The following is an 18,364-nucleotide window of genomic DNA, read 5'->3' on the forward strand; positions in this document are numbered from 1 at the left end:
TGACCCACTTTTAACACGTAGTCGAAATTTAACCCAAAAGAACATTGAGACTATGTTTGAACATAATCTGACCAATCACCCCATGTGCCCAACTTTTACAAGCGGTCCATATTTCATCAAGGGGTTCATCAAGACCAAGTTTGAACATAATCCGACCAATCATTTCCATTCCGGGCAAAAAATTCTAAGATTTGACCTAGTGACATAATTTTTGATCATATGTGACCCAGTTTTAAATAAGTCCAATAATTCATCAAGGTAAACATTCTGATTAAGTTTTATGAATATTTGACCATGTATAATGCCTCTAGTATGTTCCAAAGATTTTTCTAAGATTTGACCTAGTAACCTTGTTTTTGACCCCATGTGACCACTTTTATAAGTAATCCATATTTCATCAAAGGGTACATCATGACTAATTTTGAACATAACTTGACCAATTATTACCATGATATGGTTCCAGACAAGATTTTTCTAAGATTTGACCCAGTGATCTAATTTTCGATCATATGTGACCCAGAGTGGATCAGGGAAAACATTCTGATTAAGTTCCATGAATATTTTACCATGTATAATGCCTCTAGTATGTTTCAAAGATTTTTCTCAGATTTGACCTAGTGAACTAGTTTTTTTTTTCGGAGGGGGATAATAAGTGAATACAGCAATTTATATAACTAAATGAACTAACAACATTTCCCTAACTAATGAATTATTATTGTTTTGTATAATGATAAATTCCAAAGCTGTTGTGAAGCCGCCATTAATCCACCTATTTATACTACAAATGTAGTAATATTGCATTTTCACATGCTTTGACTTAAATGTCTACTGTGGTATTATATAAATATCATATGACAGCATGTGTGACATGATTTTGTCAACCCGAGAGCAGAATGTCACCCGAGGCGTTTATGTTTATGTTAAAATCTATTGCTACTATGCTTGTTTCTGTAGCTTTTATGCATAAATATCTATATACTGTCTGTCAGGTCTGTTCGTTTCTGTTATTACTGTTTAAGTGTGTTCGGCATAGAGTTTTTCTGAATTGATTTTAAACGAAGACAATATTCACATATTAAACCAGCTAATTTAAAAAAAAACCTTAGATATATTATACACATGTTCTCACATTTAAATGATTTGGATGGTTAAAAAAGTTATGAAATTAATATTGACCAATTAATAAACATTTTGGTGATTCTGACTTATACAAATAATTATTTAGTTTTTGTTTAATTTGTTGCTGATTCTTGATCTTAACGAAGGTGTCTTCTTTTTAATATCGAATAGTATCGCTCATTCCATTCGATTGTATTCCTTTCCCTAAAATACACTGCAATGCAATATTTCGGAAATAAACAAAAATGATGGATCACTTTGAATTGAAGAAAAACAAACTCAGTTTAAAATGTTTTTATCAAGTACAATATTTACAGTAATAAACACGTATAAAATTAATAAATTATACAAGTATCCAGTTGAAAAAAAAAACTTACCATTTCGAATAGTCGTGCGACATTTTCTTAAACAAAAAGGCACAATAAAATGTTGCATAATTCCAGCATGAAATTACTAAATGTATTGCAAAGAACACACATTAAAGAACATATATTATGCAAAACTCTTTCATTTCAGAGTATTAAATATATCCTTCTGTGATAGAAAATCAGTCAATACCATTTCTGAAGCATTACTTATATGATTATATACACAACATAAAATGAAAAAGTAAACATTGCATTTAAAGAACGCGGAAGGCAATAAGAACGGAAGTGACGACTGTGGCTAATGCAATACGCATGTGCGGCGTTCCATTGCACTTATCGCTGTTACAGAAGCAGACGTTCACCTCATTACCACCACTGCTCTTCTCTTGACAATCACCATCTTTTCCAAGATTTATTAGATTGCACGATCGCTCTACCACTGAAATTGATAAATAGTATACTAATTAGTTTATGATACCCAGATATGTGCACAGTTGCTTAAAGGCCTAGTTAAAGCCTTCTATAAGTCACCACCCCCCCCCCGCAAATCAGTGTAAAGTAGACAACCTCTGTATATTGATCTTAATCTAGTTGGCTGGTGCCTTCTTATCAGATCTCAATTATGTGTATTGGAGGTTTTATAATATTGGACCCGAAATGGCCCTAAGCCAATAAACCAATATACAGGAAATTTGCCCCTACTGTGTCAACAATGTAATTAGCAGAAGACGTACAGCAGGGGATGGTCATGCCAAACATTCCTTAAACTATGCCTTTAAAGCTATTGACCACTAAATATATTTCCTATTAATTTGTATTCGATTGACCAGTTTGCATGCGATTTAACAATGATTTCTAGTACTTCACGATCCCAGACCTCAGATATGGGAAGAAAGTTCCACTTGTGTACTAAACAGTTCACAAGTTTTAGGTTTTATAATCTAGATATATACCCTGGTTGTCCCCAACCTTGCCATTGCTGTTCACAAGTTTTATAATCTAGATAATACCCTGGTTGTTCCCAATCTTGCCCTTGCTGTTCACAAGTTTTATAATCTAGATATATTCCCTGGTTGTCCCCAACCGTGCCAGTGTTGTTTACAAGTCTTATAATCTAGATACATACCCTGGTTGTCCCCAACCAAGCCATTGCTGTTCACAAGTTTTATAATCTAGATACATACCCTGGTTGTCCCCGACCATGCCATTGCTGTTCACAAGTTTTATAATCTAGATACATACCCTGGTTGTCCCCAACCATGCCATTGCTGTTCACAAGTTTTATAATCTAGATACATACCCTGGTTGTCCCCAACCATGCCATTGCTGTTCACAAGTTTTATAATCTAGATACATACCCTGGTTGTCCCCAACCATGCCATTGCTGTTCACAAGTTTTATAATCTAGATACATACCCTGGTTGTCCCCGACCTTGCCATTGCTGTTCACAAGTTTTATAATCTAGATACTACCCTGGTTGTCCCCAACCATGCCATTGCTGTTCACAAGTTTTATAATCTAGATACATACCCTGGTTGTCCCCAACCATGCCATTGCTGTTCACAAGTTTTATAATCTAGATACATACCCTGATTTTCCCCGACCTTGCCATTGCTGTTCACAAGTTTTATAATCTAGATACATACCCTGGTTGTCCCCAACCATGCCATTGTTGTTCACAAGTTTTATAATCTAGATGCATACCCTGGTTGTCCCCAACCATGCCATTGCTGTTCACAAGTTTTATAATCTAGATGCATACCCTGGTTGTCCCCAACCATGCCATTGCTGTTCACAAGTTTTATAATCTAGATACTACCCTGGTTGTCCCCAACCATGCCATTGCTGTTCACAAGTTTTATAATCTAGATGCATACCCTGGTTGTCCCCAACCATGCCATTGCTGTTTACAACTTTTATAATCTAGATACATACCCTGGTTCTCTCCAACCATATCATTGCTGTTTACAAGTTTTATAATCTAGATACATACCCTGGTTGTCCCCAACCATGCCATTGCTGTTCACAAGTTTTATAATCTAGATACATACCCTGGTTGTCCCCAACCATGCCATTGCTGTTCACAAGTTTTATAATCTAGATACATACCCTGGTTGTCCCCAACCATGCCATTGCTGTTTACAAGTTTTATAATCTAGATACATACCCTGGTTCTCTCCAACCATATCATTGCTATTTACAAGTTTTATAATCTAGATACATACCCTGGTTGTCCCCAACCATGCCATTGCTGTTCACAAGTTTTATAATCTAGATACTACCCTGGTTGTCCCCAACCATGCCATTGTTGTTCACAAGTTTTATAATCTAGATAATACCCTGCTTGTCCCCAGCCATGCCATTACAGTTTAAAAGTTTTATAATCTAGATACATACCCTGATTGTCCCCGCCCTTGTCCTTGCTATTCACAAGTTTTATATTCTAGATACATACCCTGATTTACCCCGACGTTTCCCTTGCTGTTCACAAGTTTTATCATCTAGATACATACCCTGATTGTCCCCGACCGTGGCCTTGCTCTTCATACACTGGGCACAGGAACTCTCCACTGTAATATCGTCTGCCTTAAAGTCATCTTTGCAGTTGGTCTCCGTCAGAGAGTTGCACTTGTAACATTTAATTCCATGAGTTGTCCCTGAAACAAAACGTGTTTGTATTATTTGAAATTATGTAATGTTTTCCATGACCGTTTAAAGGCTTCTGTAAATTCGGTTATTCTGCGTAGACTACGTTCATGAACACCGATTTGAAGACTCAAATTTGGTGTACGAACTATATGTCATATGTATATTTAAATTTCAATTATGCAAATCGTAACGTTATTATTTCTCTCTTCTATATATGCTTTCATAACAACTTTGTTTTGTGTTTAGTCGATAATGTTTAATATCTGACAAACAATATTTAGTTCACTTATAAACGGTATTGCGTGTCTTTTTAATAGGTGTAACCTTTAATAATTATGTTATTTTACTTGCACACTATGTTAAATCGTCTGATAAAATGTCTTTACCTATGCGTTAAATATGTTGTTGCAATTTTTAAGGTACTTTTCATCTATAAAATGACAGCAAACTTCGATTAACTAGGGCTGTTTGAATTGCAAAAAAATATACACAGATGTTGCATCTTTAATATTAACATCAAATGTGAGGTTCGTAATATAGCTGTTGTAATGTCTTTATAACTTCCTGCAGCTCTTATTCTCGGAAAGGTCTGTAGAGATAGAATGTTTATTATCCATGACTTATGGATTTACAAATTAATCAAAGGTAATTGAGACAACTCAACGTAGGTTACCTCAACTAACGCTTGACATTCTCCAACTATTATGTACATTACCTCAGGAAACACTTGACAGTTCCCAACTATTATGTACATAACCTCGAGAAACACTTGACAGTTCCCAACTATTATGTACATTACCTCGAGAAACACTTGACAGTTCCCAACTATTATGTACATTACCTCGAGAAACACTTGACAGTTCCCAACTATTATGTACATAACCTCGAGAAACACTTGACAGTTCCCAACTATTATGTACATAACCTCGAGAAACACTTGACAGTTCCCAAATATTATGTACATAACCTCGAGAAACACTTGACAGTTCCCAACTATTATATACATAACCTCGAGAAACACTTGACAGTTCCAACTATTATATACATAACCTCGAGAAACACTTGACAGTTCCCAACTATTATGTACATTACCTCCAGAAACACTTGACAGTTCCCAACTATTATGTACTTTACCTCGAGAAACACTTGACAGTTCCCAACTATTATGTACATTACCTCGAGAAACACTTGACAGTTCCCAACTATTATGTACATTACCTCAGGAAACACTTGACAGTTCCCAACTATTATGTACATTACCTCAGGAAACACTTGACAGTTCCCAACTATTATGTACATAACCTCGAGAAACACATGACAGTTCCCAACTATTATGTACATTACCTGAGGAAACACTTGACTGTCCCCAACTAGTATGTACATTACCTCCAGAAACACTTGACAGTCCCCAACTATTATGTACTTTACCTCAGGAAACACTTGACAGTCCCCAACTAGTATGTACATTACCTCCAGAAACACTTGACAGTCCCCAACTATTATGTACAACACCTCAAGAAACACTTGACAGTCCCCAACTTGTATGTACATAACCTCGAGAAACACTTGACAGTTCCCAACTATTATATACATAACCTCGAGAAACACTTGACAGTCCCCAACTATTATGTACATAACCTCGAGAAACACTTAACAGTCCCCAACTATTATGTACATTACCTCAAGAAACACTTGACAGTTCCCAACTATTATGTACATTACCTCAAGAAACACTTAACAGTCCCCAACTATTATGTACATTACCTCAAGAAACACTTGACAGTCCCCAACTATTATGTACATTACCTCAAGAAACACTTAACAGTCCCCAACTATTATGTACATTACCTCAAGAAACACTTAACAGTCCCCAACTATTATGTACATTACCTCAAGAAACACTTAACAGTCCCCAACTATTATGTACATTACCTCAAGAAACACTTGACAGTCCCCAACTATTATGTACATAACCTCGGAAACACTTGACAGTTCCCAACTATTATGTACATTACCTCAAGAAACACTTGACAGTTCCCAACTATTATGTACATAACCTCGGAAACACTTGACAGTTCCCAACTATTATTTACATTACCTCGAGAAACACTTGACAGTTCCCAACTATTATATACATAACCTCGAGAAACACTTGACAGTTCCCAACTATTATATATACATAACCTCGAGAAACACTTGACAGTTCCCAACTATTATATACATAACCTCGAGAAACACTTGACAGTTCCCAACTATTATATACATAACCTCGAGAAACACTTGACAGTTCCCAACTATTATATACATAACCTCGAGAAACACTTGACAGTTCCCAACTATTATATACATAACCTCGAGAAACACTTGACAGTCCCCAACTATTATATACATAACCTCGAGAAACACTTGACAGTTCCCAACTATTATGAACATTACCTCAAGAAACACTTGACAGTCATCAACTATTATGTACATTACCTCAAGAAACACTTGACAGTTCCCAACTATTATGTACATAACCTCGAGAAACACTTGACAGTTCCCAAATATTATGTACATTACCTCAGGAAACACTTGACATTCTCCAACTATTATGTACATTACCTCAAGAAACACTTGACAGTTCCCAACTATTATGTACATTACCTCAGGAAACACTTGACAGTTCCCAACTATTATGTACATTACCTCGAGAAACACTTGACAGTTCCCAACTATTATGTACATTACCTCGAGAAACACTTGACAGTTCCCAACTATTATGTACATTACCTCAGGAAACACTTGACAGTTCCCAACTATTATGTACATTACCTCCAGAAACACTTGACAGTCCCCAACTATTATGTACATTACCTCCAGAAACACTTGACAGTTCCCAACTATTATGTACATTACCTCAGGAAACACTTGACAGTTCCCAACTATTATGTACATTACCTCCAGAAACACTTGACAGTCCCCAACTATTATGTACATTACCTCCAGAAACACTTGACAGTTCCCAACTATTATGTACATTACCTCAGGAAACACTTGACAGTTCCCAACTATTATGTACACTACCTCCAGAAACACTTGACAGTCCCCAACTATTATGTACATTACCTCCAGAAACACTTGACAGTTCCCAACTATTATGTACATTACCTCAGGAAACACTTGACAGTTCCCAACTATTATGTACATTACCTCCAGAAACACTTGACAGTTCCCAACTATTATGTACATTACCTGAGGAAACACTTGACAGTTCCCAACTATTATGTACATTACCTCCAGAAACACTTGACAGTCCCCAACTATTATGTACATTACCTCAAGAAACACTTGACAGTTCCCAACTATTATGTACATTACCTCAGGAAACACTTGACAGTTCCCAACTATTATGTACATTACCTCGAGAAACACTTGACAGTTCCCAACTATTATGTACATTACCTCGAGAAACACTTGACAGTTCCCAACTATTATGTACATTACCTCAGGAAACACTTGACAGTTCCCAACTATTATGTACATTACCTCGAGAAACACTTGACAGTTCCCAACTATTATGTACATTACCTCCAGAAACACTTGACAGTTCCCAACTATTATGTACATTACCTCCAGAAACACTTGACAGTTCCCAACTATTATGTACATTACCTCCAGAAACACTTGACAGTTCCCAACTATTATGTACATTACCTCCAGAAACACTTGACAGTTCCCAACTATTATGTACATTACCTCCAGAAACACTTGACAGTTCCAGACTATTATGTAAATTACCTAACGAAACAATTGAAATTCTCTAAGTATTATGTACAATTCCTCAAGAAACACTGACAGTCCCCATCTAATCTGTACATTACCTCACGAAACACTTGACAGTCCCCAACTTTTATGTACATTACCTCCAGAAACACTTGACAGCCCCGAAATATTATGTACATTACATCAAGAAACACTTGACAGCCCCCAACTATTATGTACATTACCTCAAGAAACACCTAACCATCCCCAACTATTATGTATATTACCTCAGGAACAACTTGACAGCCCCCAAATATTATGTACATTACCTCAGGAAACACCTACCAGTCACCAATTATTATGAACATTACCTCACGAAACAATTGACAGCCCCCAACTATTATGTACATTACCTCGAGAAACACTTGACAGTCACGAGCTAGTTTAGAAATTACCTCACAAAACAATTGAAATTCTCCAGGCATTATGTACATTTCCTCAAGAAACACTTGACAGTCCCCAACTAGTATGTACATTACCTGAGGAAACACTTGACAGTCTCCAAATATTATGTACATTACCTCGAGAAACACTTGACAGTCCCCAACTATTATGTACATTACCTCGAGAAACACTTGACAGTCCCCAACTATTATGTACATTACCTCCAGAAACACTTGACAGTCTCCAACTATTATGTACATTACCTCAAGAAACACTTGACAGTCCCCAACTAGTATGTACATTACCTCGAGAAACACTTGACAGTCCCCAACTATTATGTACATTACCTCAAGAAACACTTGACAGTCCCCAACTTGTATGTACATTACCTCAAGAAACACTTGACAGTCTCCAACTAGAATGTACATCACCTCAAGAAACACTTGACAGTCCACAACTATTATGTACATTACCTCAAGAAACACTTGACAGTCCCCAACTTGTATGTACATTACCTCCAGAAACACTAGACAGTCTCCAACTAGAATGTACATCACCTCAAGAAACACTTGACAGTCCACAACTATTATGTACATTTCCCTTTAGAAACACTTGACGGATCCCAAATATTATGTACATTAACTCGAGAAACACTTGACAGTCCCCAATTAGTATGTACATCACCTCAAGAAACCATTGTAATTCCCCTACTAGAGTCCCCAACTAGTATGTACATTACCTCAAGAAACACTTGACAGACCCCAACTGGTATGTACATTACCTCAGGAAACACTTGACAGTCCCCAAATAGTATGTGCATTACCTCCAGAAACACTTGACAGTCTCCAAATATTATGTGCATTACCTCCAGAAACACTTGACAGTCCCCAAATATTATGTGCATTACCTCCAGAAACACTTGACAGTCTCCAAATAGAATGTACATTTCCCTTTAGAAACACTTGACGGACCCAAAATATTATATACATTAACTCAAGAAACACTTGACAATCCATAATAAGTATGTATATTACCTCACGAAACCATTGGAATTCCCCTACTAGAATGTACATTACCTCAAGAAACACTTGAAAGTCCCCAACTATTATGTACATTACCTCAAGAAACACTTGACAGCCCCCAAATATTATGTACATTACCTCAAGAAACTCTTAACAGTCCATAAGTAGTATGTACATTACCTCAAGAAACACTTGAGAGTCCCCAACTATTATGTACATTACCTCTAGAAACACTTGACAGTCCATAACTAGTATGTACATTACCTCAAGAAACACTTGGGAGTCCCCAAATATTATGTACATTACCTCAAGAAACTCCTGACAGTCCATAAGTAGTATGTACATTACCTCAAGAAACACTTGAGAGTCCCCAACTACTATGTACATTACCTCTGAAAACACTTGACAGTCATCAACTATTATGTACATTACCTCAAGAAACACTTGACAGTCATCAACTATTATGTACATTACCTCAAGAAACACTTGACAGTCATCAACTATTATGTACATTACCTCAAGGAACACTTGACAGTCACCAAATATTATGTAGGTTACCTCTAGAAACACTTGAGACTCCAGAACTATTATGTACATTACCTCTAGAAACACTTGACAGTCACCAAATATTATGTACATTACCTCAAGAAATACTTGACAGTCCCCAACTATTATGTTCATTACCTCAAGAAATACTTGACAGTCACAAACTAGTATGTACATTACCTTTAGAAACATTTGCGAATCCCCAATTGACCGAGGGAGAAGTATGCACAAGCGTAGAACAAAGAAATGGCAATTATATATGTGTACAATGAATGTGCACTATCGGAGGTGTATCACAGTTTATAATAGAAGCACTGATTAGAATTTCCTAAAATTTGTCAAAACTGCTGTTTAGATTATAGGTCGCCATTTCTGAAAATATTAACTTTCATTTTAGTAAAGAAGTGCGCCTGCCACTGTCTGCTGCACATTCTGGATTCGGCAGAATGGGTTGAGGGGAAATAACAAAATTGTTGTAGTATGAGTAATAAAAAAAACACCGCCTTCAGAACAAGCGAACGATCTGAGCTGCTGTTAACATCTGATTTAACCCATCTCCCCATTTCAAAGAGGTTTAAGTGTCTGCTGACCGGTGTAACTGTCTAAATCAATTCACGGTAGCAATAGGGCGTGAGGCCATACCACTTTAAGGCCATATCAAATTGTTTTTATATTTAGCGTCAACCCTAAGAACGAAAGCCTATCTAGCTTTCCTTAAAAAGCAAATAAACCCCCCAAAAAATGAATACTAAATTAGTGACATTCTATGAAGAATATAGACACCAAAGCTTTCATTAGTTCATATGGATTTCCACTGCAAAATAATTTGTATTTACGTCTTCTTATCATGGAAATCACACAGAATGCATCATTTTCTTATAGTCGGAAAGATAGTAAAATTACAACTTTTATAACCGTATCTCGGAATTTAACATCGGCAGATCGACATAACATTTTTAACTTTTGACTTAATGCGCACACGGGAAACCATTCGAATTTCGGTTCTGAGGGAGGGGCGAATGTCAAAAAGTGTAGCCCTTAGTTACGTCATCTCTGACTTTATTCCTGAAACCGCCCCTGCTTCATATTTGTATGCTGTAGACAACGCCCCCGTATTTTAAAAGCGTTAAAGGGACTGGCATAAATTTGTATTTAAGCAATATTTGTTCAGACAATCATGATGTCGAGATATATAACATACTTTGTACACTCACCAAACAGCAACTGGCTGTGAAAATAAATATTTGATCATAATTTAGTAAATCCAGGCCAAACGTATTTCAAAAACACTACTACAGCTTTTCAGCTTGCTTGAGTATATGCTGTGATATGTTCTTCTAAACAATACCTCGTTTTGAACTTTTCATAATAGTCTATTATTGCAACATAATATCACATACAAATTAAATGTCATCTAAAAATAGATGAGCAGCGTTGGGAAAATATATGCTAAATGGTCTTTTAAAATATCATCAAAGGTTATAAATATGTATTTACCAAAATAAATGGTTTCATGAATGCGACGCAGTCACACAGCCACTTAAGTGCGGTAAATGCATGCACTCAGTGTGTGTATACCATGTGATAAATGACGTCATAAAAGCTGCGTCGAAGGGAAACATTTTCAGAGGAATTTTAACAAATAAAACTTTTTTTCACCATTTTAAAAAGGAAACAAAGTGCCGTCTTTGCTACTTAAAGAGCCCCGCCTTTGTTGCATTACCAGACTTTCATTGGGTGATTAGTTGCATCAAATACACAAAATAAACCTAAGTTTTGAATGATAAGACTTTAACTACTTACTAAATAATGCATTTACGAAAAATATTAATTTCTGATAACAAGCTTTAAACCATGTATTTCATGGCTGAAAACGCAAAATTACTAATCGATTGGTGAATGCTAAAATATTTACAGTGATTTATTATCGTTGCATAGGATAGAATACTTTGTTTTCTGCACCTCTCTCTCAAATTCATCTCGGATATCATAAGAACCATGATTGTTATTTACATGTTTTTATCCTTTATGGTATATTTAAACAATTGTTTGAAAGTAAGATTGCTATTGTACGTACATTTATCTACCGAAGTACTTTATTTTTGTTTATTTATCCGATGTAAAGTATGTGAATTTTGGATGGTTGGGGACACCAATGATTTGAAAAGTTTTATTTTTAAATAGGTCTATAATAGTGTTTGATTAGGACTACCTCTTATCTAAAATAAGGTAGGTTATGTATTTCTTTTCATTAGGCTTTATGTTTATTGTAATCATTTGGAAGTGGCGTTAATTTTTCTAAAATGCATCCGATGTAAAGTCTGTGAAATTGTGGATTTTGGGGTACACAATTATTTGAAAGGGATTTTACCTAGGCCTACGAAGCAATGTCTGGTAAGGGTTACATCTTGTTCTCAATCAGGCATAGTACGTAGACCCTTTTCCTTTGTTTTTTAGAATTAGTGTAAGGACGTTATTGTTACCATTTGGTAATGCCGTTAAAGTAATCAGTAAATGTATTATTATACATCGGTATAAAGCTTTTAAAACTTCATATAGAAACACGCAGACAAAATCACAACCAATAGGCTGTAAGAATGGTAGGGTCGGCGCTTATCTCGTAGCGTCGGGTAACCCGAACCGAAAATTGTTTTAGACCTTGAAAAAGAATGTGTCAGCATAATAGCGTCAACAGTATAACAAACAACCTGTTTTGGACTTGAACGATTGTAAACAAATCGTTTCACGTACGCTTTCAGCTGAAATAAAGAATAACACTGCAAACTATAAAAAAATGCACCTTTCACCAATTTTAGCCATGCATCATTAATTTTACATTTTATGTTTAGTCGGTCAATCATACACTTTTAATTGATACCAAAATTATATGGCGACACCAGTCATGGAAGTTTAACCTTACTGCAAATGGCACAACGAAATTCACCATCAGATACCTTATAATAAGGAAGAATATTCATGTCAATGATAGTCAAAACCGTTATGTTTTCCTCCATCACAAATTGTTATTAAATAACGTCCGGCATTCTCAGCATTCATAACTTTATTCCACAGACGGAAATGAGATACGATCCTGCGCCTTCACGACCTGTAAACGCCAGCTCCACCACTTTACGGTGGTGCAAAGAAAAAGAGCTGTCGACACTTCCGTGGTGGAGCTGTGCTCTATGTTTACATGAACAAACGTGAGTATGACTTATATTTTATTTGATAATTTCATTTAACGGACATATTTCGAAAATTGGAGAATGTGGTACCGTGTAAGAACACTTCTACTGTAGGCTGGATACTATGTCGTTTCAATATTGTGCAAACTGTGGTGCCAGAAGCTTTTCTCCCGAATCAGACTTTTGAGATCTGATTGCATAGCAAGTACATTTCGGTACTTACACACCCCGTAAGACAATCTCACACATGCAAACATACCTGTTATATATAGTACCTATGCCGGAACACAACACAACTAATAAGCACTTCTTAAAAAGGAAAAATGCACATATTTATAAAAGTGGTGGCGCTGTTGCCCTAGTGGTGGCGCTGTCGAGTAGTGGTGGCACGTTTGTTCATGTAAACATAGGGCACAGCTCCACCACGGAAGTGTCGACAGCTCTTTTTCTTTTCACCACCGTAAAGTGGTGGAGCTGGCGTTTACAGGCCATGGCCTTGTGAGGTCACCCACCATAAATTTTCATATCCTTACATGCATGTGTTAACTTGCCTAGATAAATTCTCGATGTTTTGAGGGAAGACTAATTATACGCTTCGCCTCAGACACAAATGATGTTCCTTATAGCAATACGGCTTCTTACGTCTTTGAGAGGACACTTCTGAAGAAAAACTTATACTGTATCTATTACATATTTCTGTCGGAAGCAATAACGGAATGCAGTTTTACATGAACCCCTTTTTTGCACCACACGAGATTTGCAATGAGCTGACATTTCGGTCGATATTGTCTGCTAAGCCTGTTCAGACCTAGTCAAATCGATTTCTGAATGAATTTGTTGCACAAACATGTGAATGCGTTTGGCAATAACAGACATTAAAACAGAAGACAACAGTTAATCTTTGAGATCTGATTTCGTATCCGTACATACACTTCAATCCGAAATCTTCAAATCTTCATAACTTGTTAGTTATAAGAGATGTTTAAAATTAAACAAAAACTTGTGTAAAAAACAAACAAAGTGGAATCATTGTTTACTTAGTGCATCATAGTGTACAAGAACATTTCTATGATTCTAAGACCAAGGGGTTACCTAGCGACCTTGTCGTCTGATTCGGAAAGCTCAACTGGCCAAAACTACAATCCAATTACCAGATAACTGTGTCTTACAGAGCATACTAAAATTCACACGACTTACATTTCCACATCATACTCATGTGAATAAGCGTGTTTTGTTTTCAAATGGCCCAATTAGTTATGCATGTTGTCTTGTATTTAAATAAATTAAAAATACAATGAATATAAGAATTATTACCCTCATAAATGCAGCTTAAACAATAATGTGTTTTTAAATCAACATGCTTACTACAAAATAACAATTAATTACCTGCACAAATCAGAACGACAACCCCGAAACACAAAAATCCTGCTTTTTCCATACTGCCAAAAAACTACAAACACACAGCACAAGCTATCTCCAGAAAATGCAGCACTACCGCAGTCTCTAGCCTCTAACATATCGGTCCATTAGGTATGCATGTTACACGGCCGAGAGACGCACACTTACTGGTATATGCATTGTTGATTTTATGTGGTTCAAAAAACCAAATATGCCAGCTTATTTTATGAGAGGCAGTTGCATACATTACGCATGAAAAATCATACATTTAAGTTAACAGTCACATTCTATATTATGTAGTCCGAGTGTTTTACCAGAGCATTGGCCGTTATAACTCATTAAAACTATTGCCTTCAGTATAACTGTCGTCTTCAATATAATGTTAACGGAGGGTTCCATGTTCTTTGGCCAGTATAACCTTTTACCTTTAACTTAACGGGCACCTTCAATATAATGTTAACGGGGCGTTTGACCAGAGGGTTCCATGTTCTTTGGCCAGTATAACTCATATAACCTTTTACCTTTAACTTAACGGGCGCCTTCAATATAATGTTAACGGGGCGTTTGACCAGAGGGTTCCATTTTCTTTGCCCAGTATAAATCATACAACCTCTTGCCTTCAGTATAACAGTCGCCTTCAATATAATGTTAACGGGACGTTTGACCAGAGGGTTCCATGTTCTTTGCCCAGTATAAATCATACAACCTCTTGCCTTCAGTATAACAGTCGCCTTCAATATAATGTTAACGGGACGTTTGACCAGAGGGTTCCATGTTCTTTGCCCAGTATAAATCATACAACCTCTTGCCTTCAGTATAACAGCCGCATTCAATATAATGTTAACGGGACGTTTGACCAGAGGGTTCCATGTTCTTTGCCCAGTATAAATCATACAACCTCTTGCCTTCAGTATAACAGCCGCATTCAATATAATGTTAACGGGACGTTTGACCAGAGGGTTCCATATTCTCTGGCCAGTATAACTCATACAACCTCTTGCCTTCAACTTAACAGTCGCATTTAATATAATCTAAACGGGGCGTTTGATCAGAGCGTTCATATTTTTGGGCCGGTTTAACTCATTCAACACTTAAGTCAAGTTCTAAAGTATGAGGCCTGTACTAATACTTAGTCGACCTTAGTCTTATATTAAAATGATTTAAGTTTTATTTAATGTTATTCTGCTAAATATTGGTGCAAATTATAATATGGCAAAGAATAAAAAATACGCAATGTTTTTTTTTTTAATACAAAATTAATCAGCGTGTTGCCATTTGTGATGCATTCACGGATTTAAGATTATCGAAGTAATGATTAAGACGACTAGTTTCAATAAAGATTATTTTCGATATTAAATAAATTTAACCATAAATTCAATTATATATTACGAAGTAAATCACGCAACATATCTCGATATGTACAATATTATAGTGTACCGGATGTCGTCCATCTCATTCGAACAATGGCGTCAACTGTTCTTAAGGCATGCGTCTACCAGGCGTGTATTATCAGACATAGGCAGCTGATAAGTAGTGTTTAAAGTATTTCTACCTTATGAGTCAATAGAAAATCGCAGTAAATAGTTTAGCACTCACCAATCAATAAATATGATTGCGTTTTCAGCTATTAAATTCACGTTACGATCTTGTTTTCAGTAATAAGGTTTTTTTTCCATAAATGCATTAATTAGGAAGTGGTTAAAGGTTTATCATTCAAAATTTATGTTTCTTATACCTGTGTTTTTACTGATTATGAGTAAGAGTGTCATTTAAAATAAAAGCGAAGCTTTTTAAACCATATTATTAAACGGAAATACTATAATGTATATTAACATTAATTGTCTTTATGTTTCAAATGATTTGCAAGTAGCATGAAAAGCACACATTAATTGCTTTCATGTATATTTTCAGGCAAATATAAAATGTATGCATTTGTTCTTCAAATACTTATGATAGACTTAAAAGTGAATTATCATATATTTCATTTGCACATAAGATTAGTAATTCCACAGATGTAATTTGAAAGAAAGCAGTTAATGTATGGTATATAAAACAAAGTAAAAAATTTAAATTTACTTAGTTATGATTTCATTTATTTCCGTACATCATTTACATTCTAGACGTCACACGAACCATTTATGAGAATATCGCGAAGAATGCGCCCACCATTATGATTTATAAATGTTCATGGGGTCATTAACCACTGTCTGATGACGTAGCCGTTTGTCTGTACGTCGATGTCGAGCGTCATCACGTACTGCGAACAAGAAACCAATTTGAACGAATCTAAATGCACATCATTCAAATAATCCAGCTAACCCCGAGGATTATTCAAACAAAAGAAAACTACCCGCGAATGATTCTCGAGATTTTTCGATAAAACGCCACAAATTCTACTTTAGAATAACTCGCTAACGGGTAAGTTTCCGCGTGACAAGAGTATTTGCCGTAAGAAAACAGACGGGCGAATCAACTCCGCGTGTATTCGCAAATAATTCGCGATTGTAGTAAACAGACTGGCCACTGCTGTTATATACAGTAAGTATTTGGATGCTGGACTTGGACCTGTAATTCCCATTATTTTACCATCTATAGGGATTATCCTTTTTACCCGACTTATCCATGATGAGCCATATTCACCATATTAAACATTCATGAAAAGCCGAAAGCAGATATTGTCATCAATCGATTCTCCGTCATGTCTGTGTTGCGCCGATATAAACAGTTGCCAATCTATACGTTTTTTTATAGAAATTGCTCAATAAGAATTCTTCCAATAATGCCTTCTCCTGAACAAGCATTTCCCAAAAGGTTATATACAGATACAACTGACAATAGTTTGGTCGATACAGTTCGGTAAAATGGCCAAAACCCTTCACTTATATGATGAAAGTTCAGTTACATGACCGCCCTCAAATTGGTAATAGAAACATGATGTTTCTGTGTCACTCATCTAGTAATGCTAATGTAAAATATTAATGAAGCTTAACAATTGATAAAGTTCAATATGTAACTTAACGATGGAGAAATTACTGCAAAAAAGAACAATTTCAATTACTATATTAAGTGGTTGTCCGGTTTAGGCCGAGGTTAGTGCACTATCTTCTCCTCTACATGACCCGGGTTCGAATCCCGGCGTGGGCGCATGTGAGATTGGTTTTTGGTTACATGCCGGAAACGTTTTCCCAACGACACAAGACCACATTCGCGTAACGTCGTGCCAACGAGAGTGATAAATACGATAATATTGCAATAACTTGTTTCACAAATGTTTAAAAATATATGTTTTAATTTCTATAGTTTTATATAAAGGGAGTTTACCCATATTCTTATCAACAACCATCTATTGAACGTTTTGGGATGAACATAATTAAAATAAGATGATAAAACATTGTGTATGCAAAGCATCCAGCATCATGTTTCACATTTTTTTAACTCCAAGATTTCAAGATTCGTTGTGTTGTTCTTAAAGTTTTTGTTGTTGTTGTCGTTCTTGATGCTTTTTTTGTTTTTAGTGTGTTTGTTCATGCTGTTGTTGTTGTTTTCATTGGTGTTGTTATTGTTGTTTTATTTTTGTTGCTGTTTTCTTTTGGTGTTTATACAACATTTTTTATAATGCCTGTCAATAACAATTCAGACATTGTCATTAATTTGTTTCTTTTTACGATATTTTCCCCATCGATAAAATACGGGTGAGGATTTCTTAAAATTGAATATCGAAATATTTGAAAAACTTTCCTCGTTAAAAGACACTGGTTATTTTTAAAACTGTATCGATATAAACGGAATACTTTATTCATACATATCGAATTTTGTGTTCATATAATTATACCGAATATTTTATCCATATAATTATACCGAATCAAACATGATATTTTGCGTTATGTT

The 18,364-nt window shown here is 35.8% G+C and overlaps 1 protein-coding gene across 1 annotated transcript; it reads right to left on the reverse strand.

Moving 5' to 3' along the window:
* Window positions 1-1,398: 1,398 nt before the first annotated feature.
* LOC128241429 (protein quiver-like) lies at window positions 1,399-14,620 on the reverse strand. Its single transcript, XM_052958348.1, has 3 exons — window positions 14,465-14,620; window positions 4,002-4,145; window positions 1,399-1,926 (listed from the first exon to the last, which is right to left on the reverse strand). Exons 1-3 carry the CDS (start codon window positions 14,514-14,516, stop codon window positions 1,742-1,744), a joined length of 381 nt encoding a protein of 126 aa, XP_052814308.1. The 5' UTR covers window positions 14,517-14,620; the 3' UTR covers window positions 1,399-1,741.
* Between the last annotated feature and the right edge of the window lie 3,744 nt (window positions 14,621-18,364).

The sequence above is a fragment of the Mya arenaria genome, chromosome 7 (assembly GCF_026914265.1).
Source record: "Mya arenaria isolate MELC-2E11 chromosome 7, ASM2691426v1".
Taxonomy (NCBI): Eukaryota; Metazoa; Mollusca; class Bivalvia; order Myida; family Myidae; genus Mya; species Mya arenaria.

What these genes read in the sequence shown, in the direction of transcription:
- LOC128241429 (XM_052958348.1), bottom strand. Translation starts at nt 14,516, where the DNA reads ATGGAAAAAGCAGGATTTTTGTGTTTCGGGGTTGTCGTTCTGATTTGT. An exon ending in TGTCGTTCTGATTTGTGCAG is followed by an intron (nt 4,146 to 14,464) that starts GTAATTAATTGT and finishes GTTTTGTTTCAG; the next exon opens with GGACAACTCATGGAATTAAA. An exon ending in CACGGTCGGGGACAATCAGG is followed by an intron (nt 1,927 to 4,001) that starts GTATGTATCTAG and finishes TATCAATTTCAG; the next exon opens with TGGTAGAGCGATCGTGCAAT.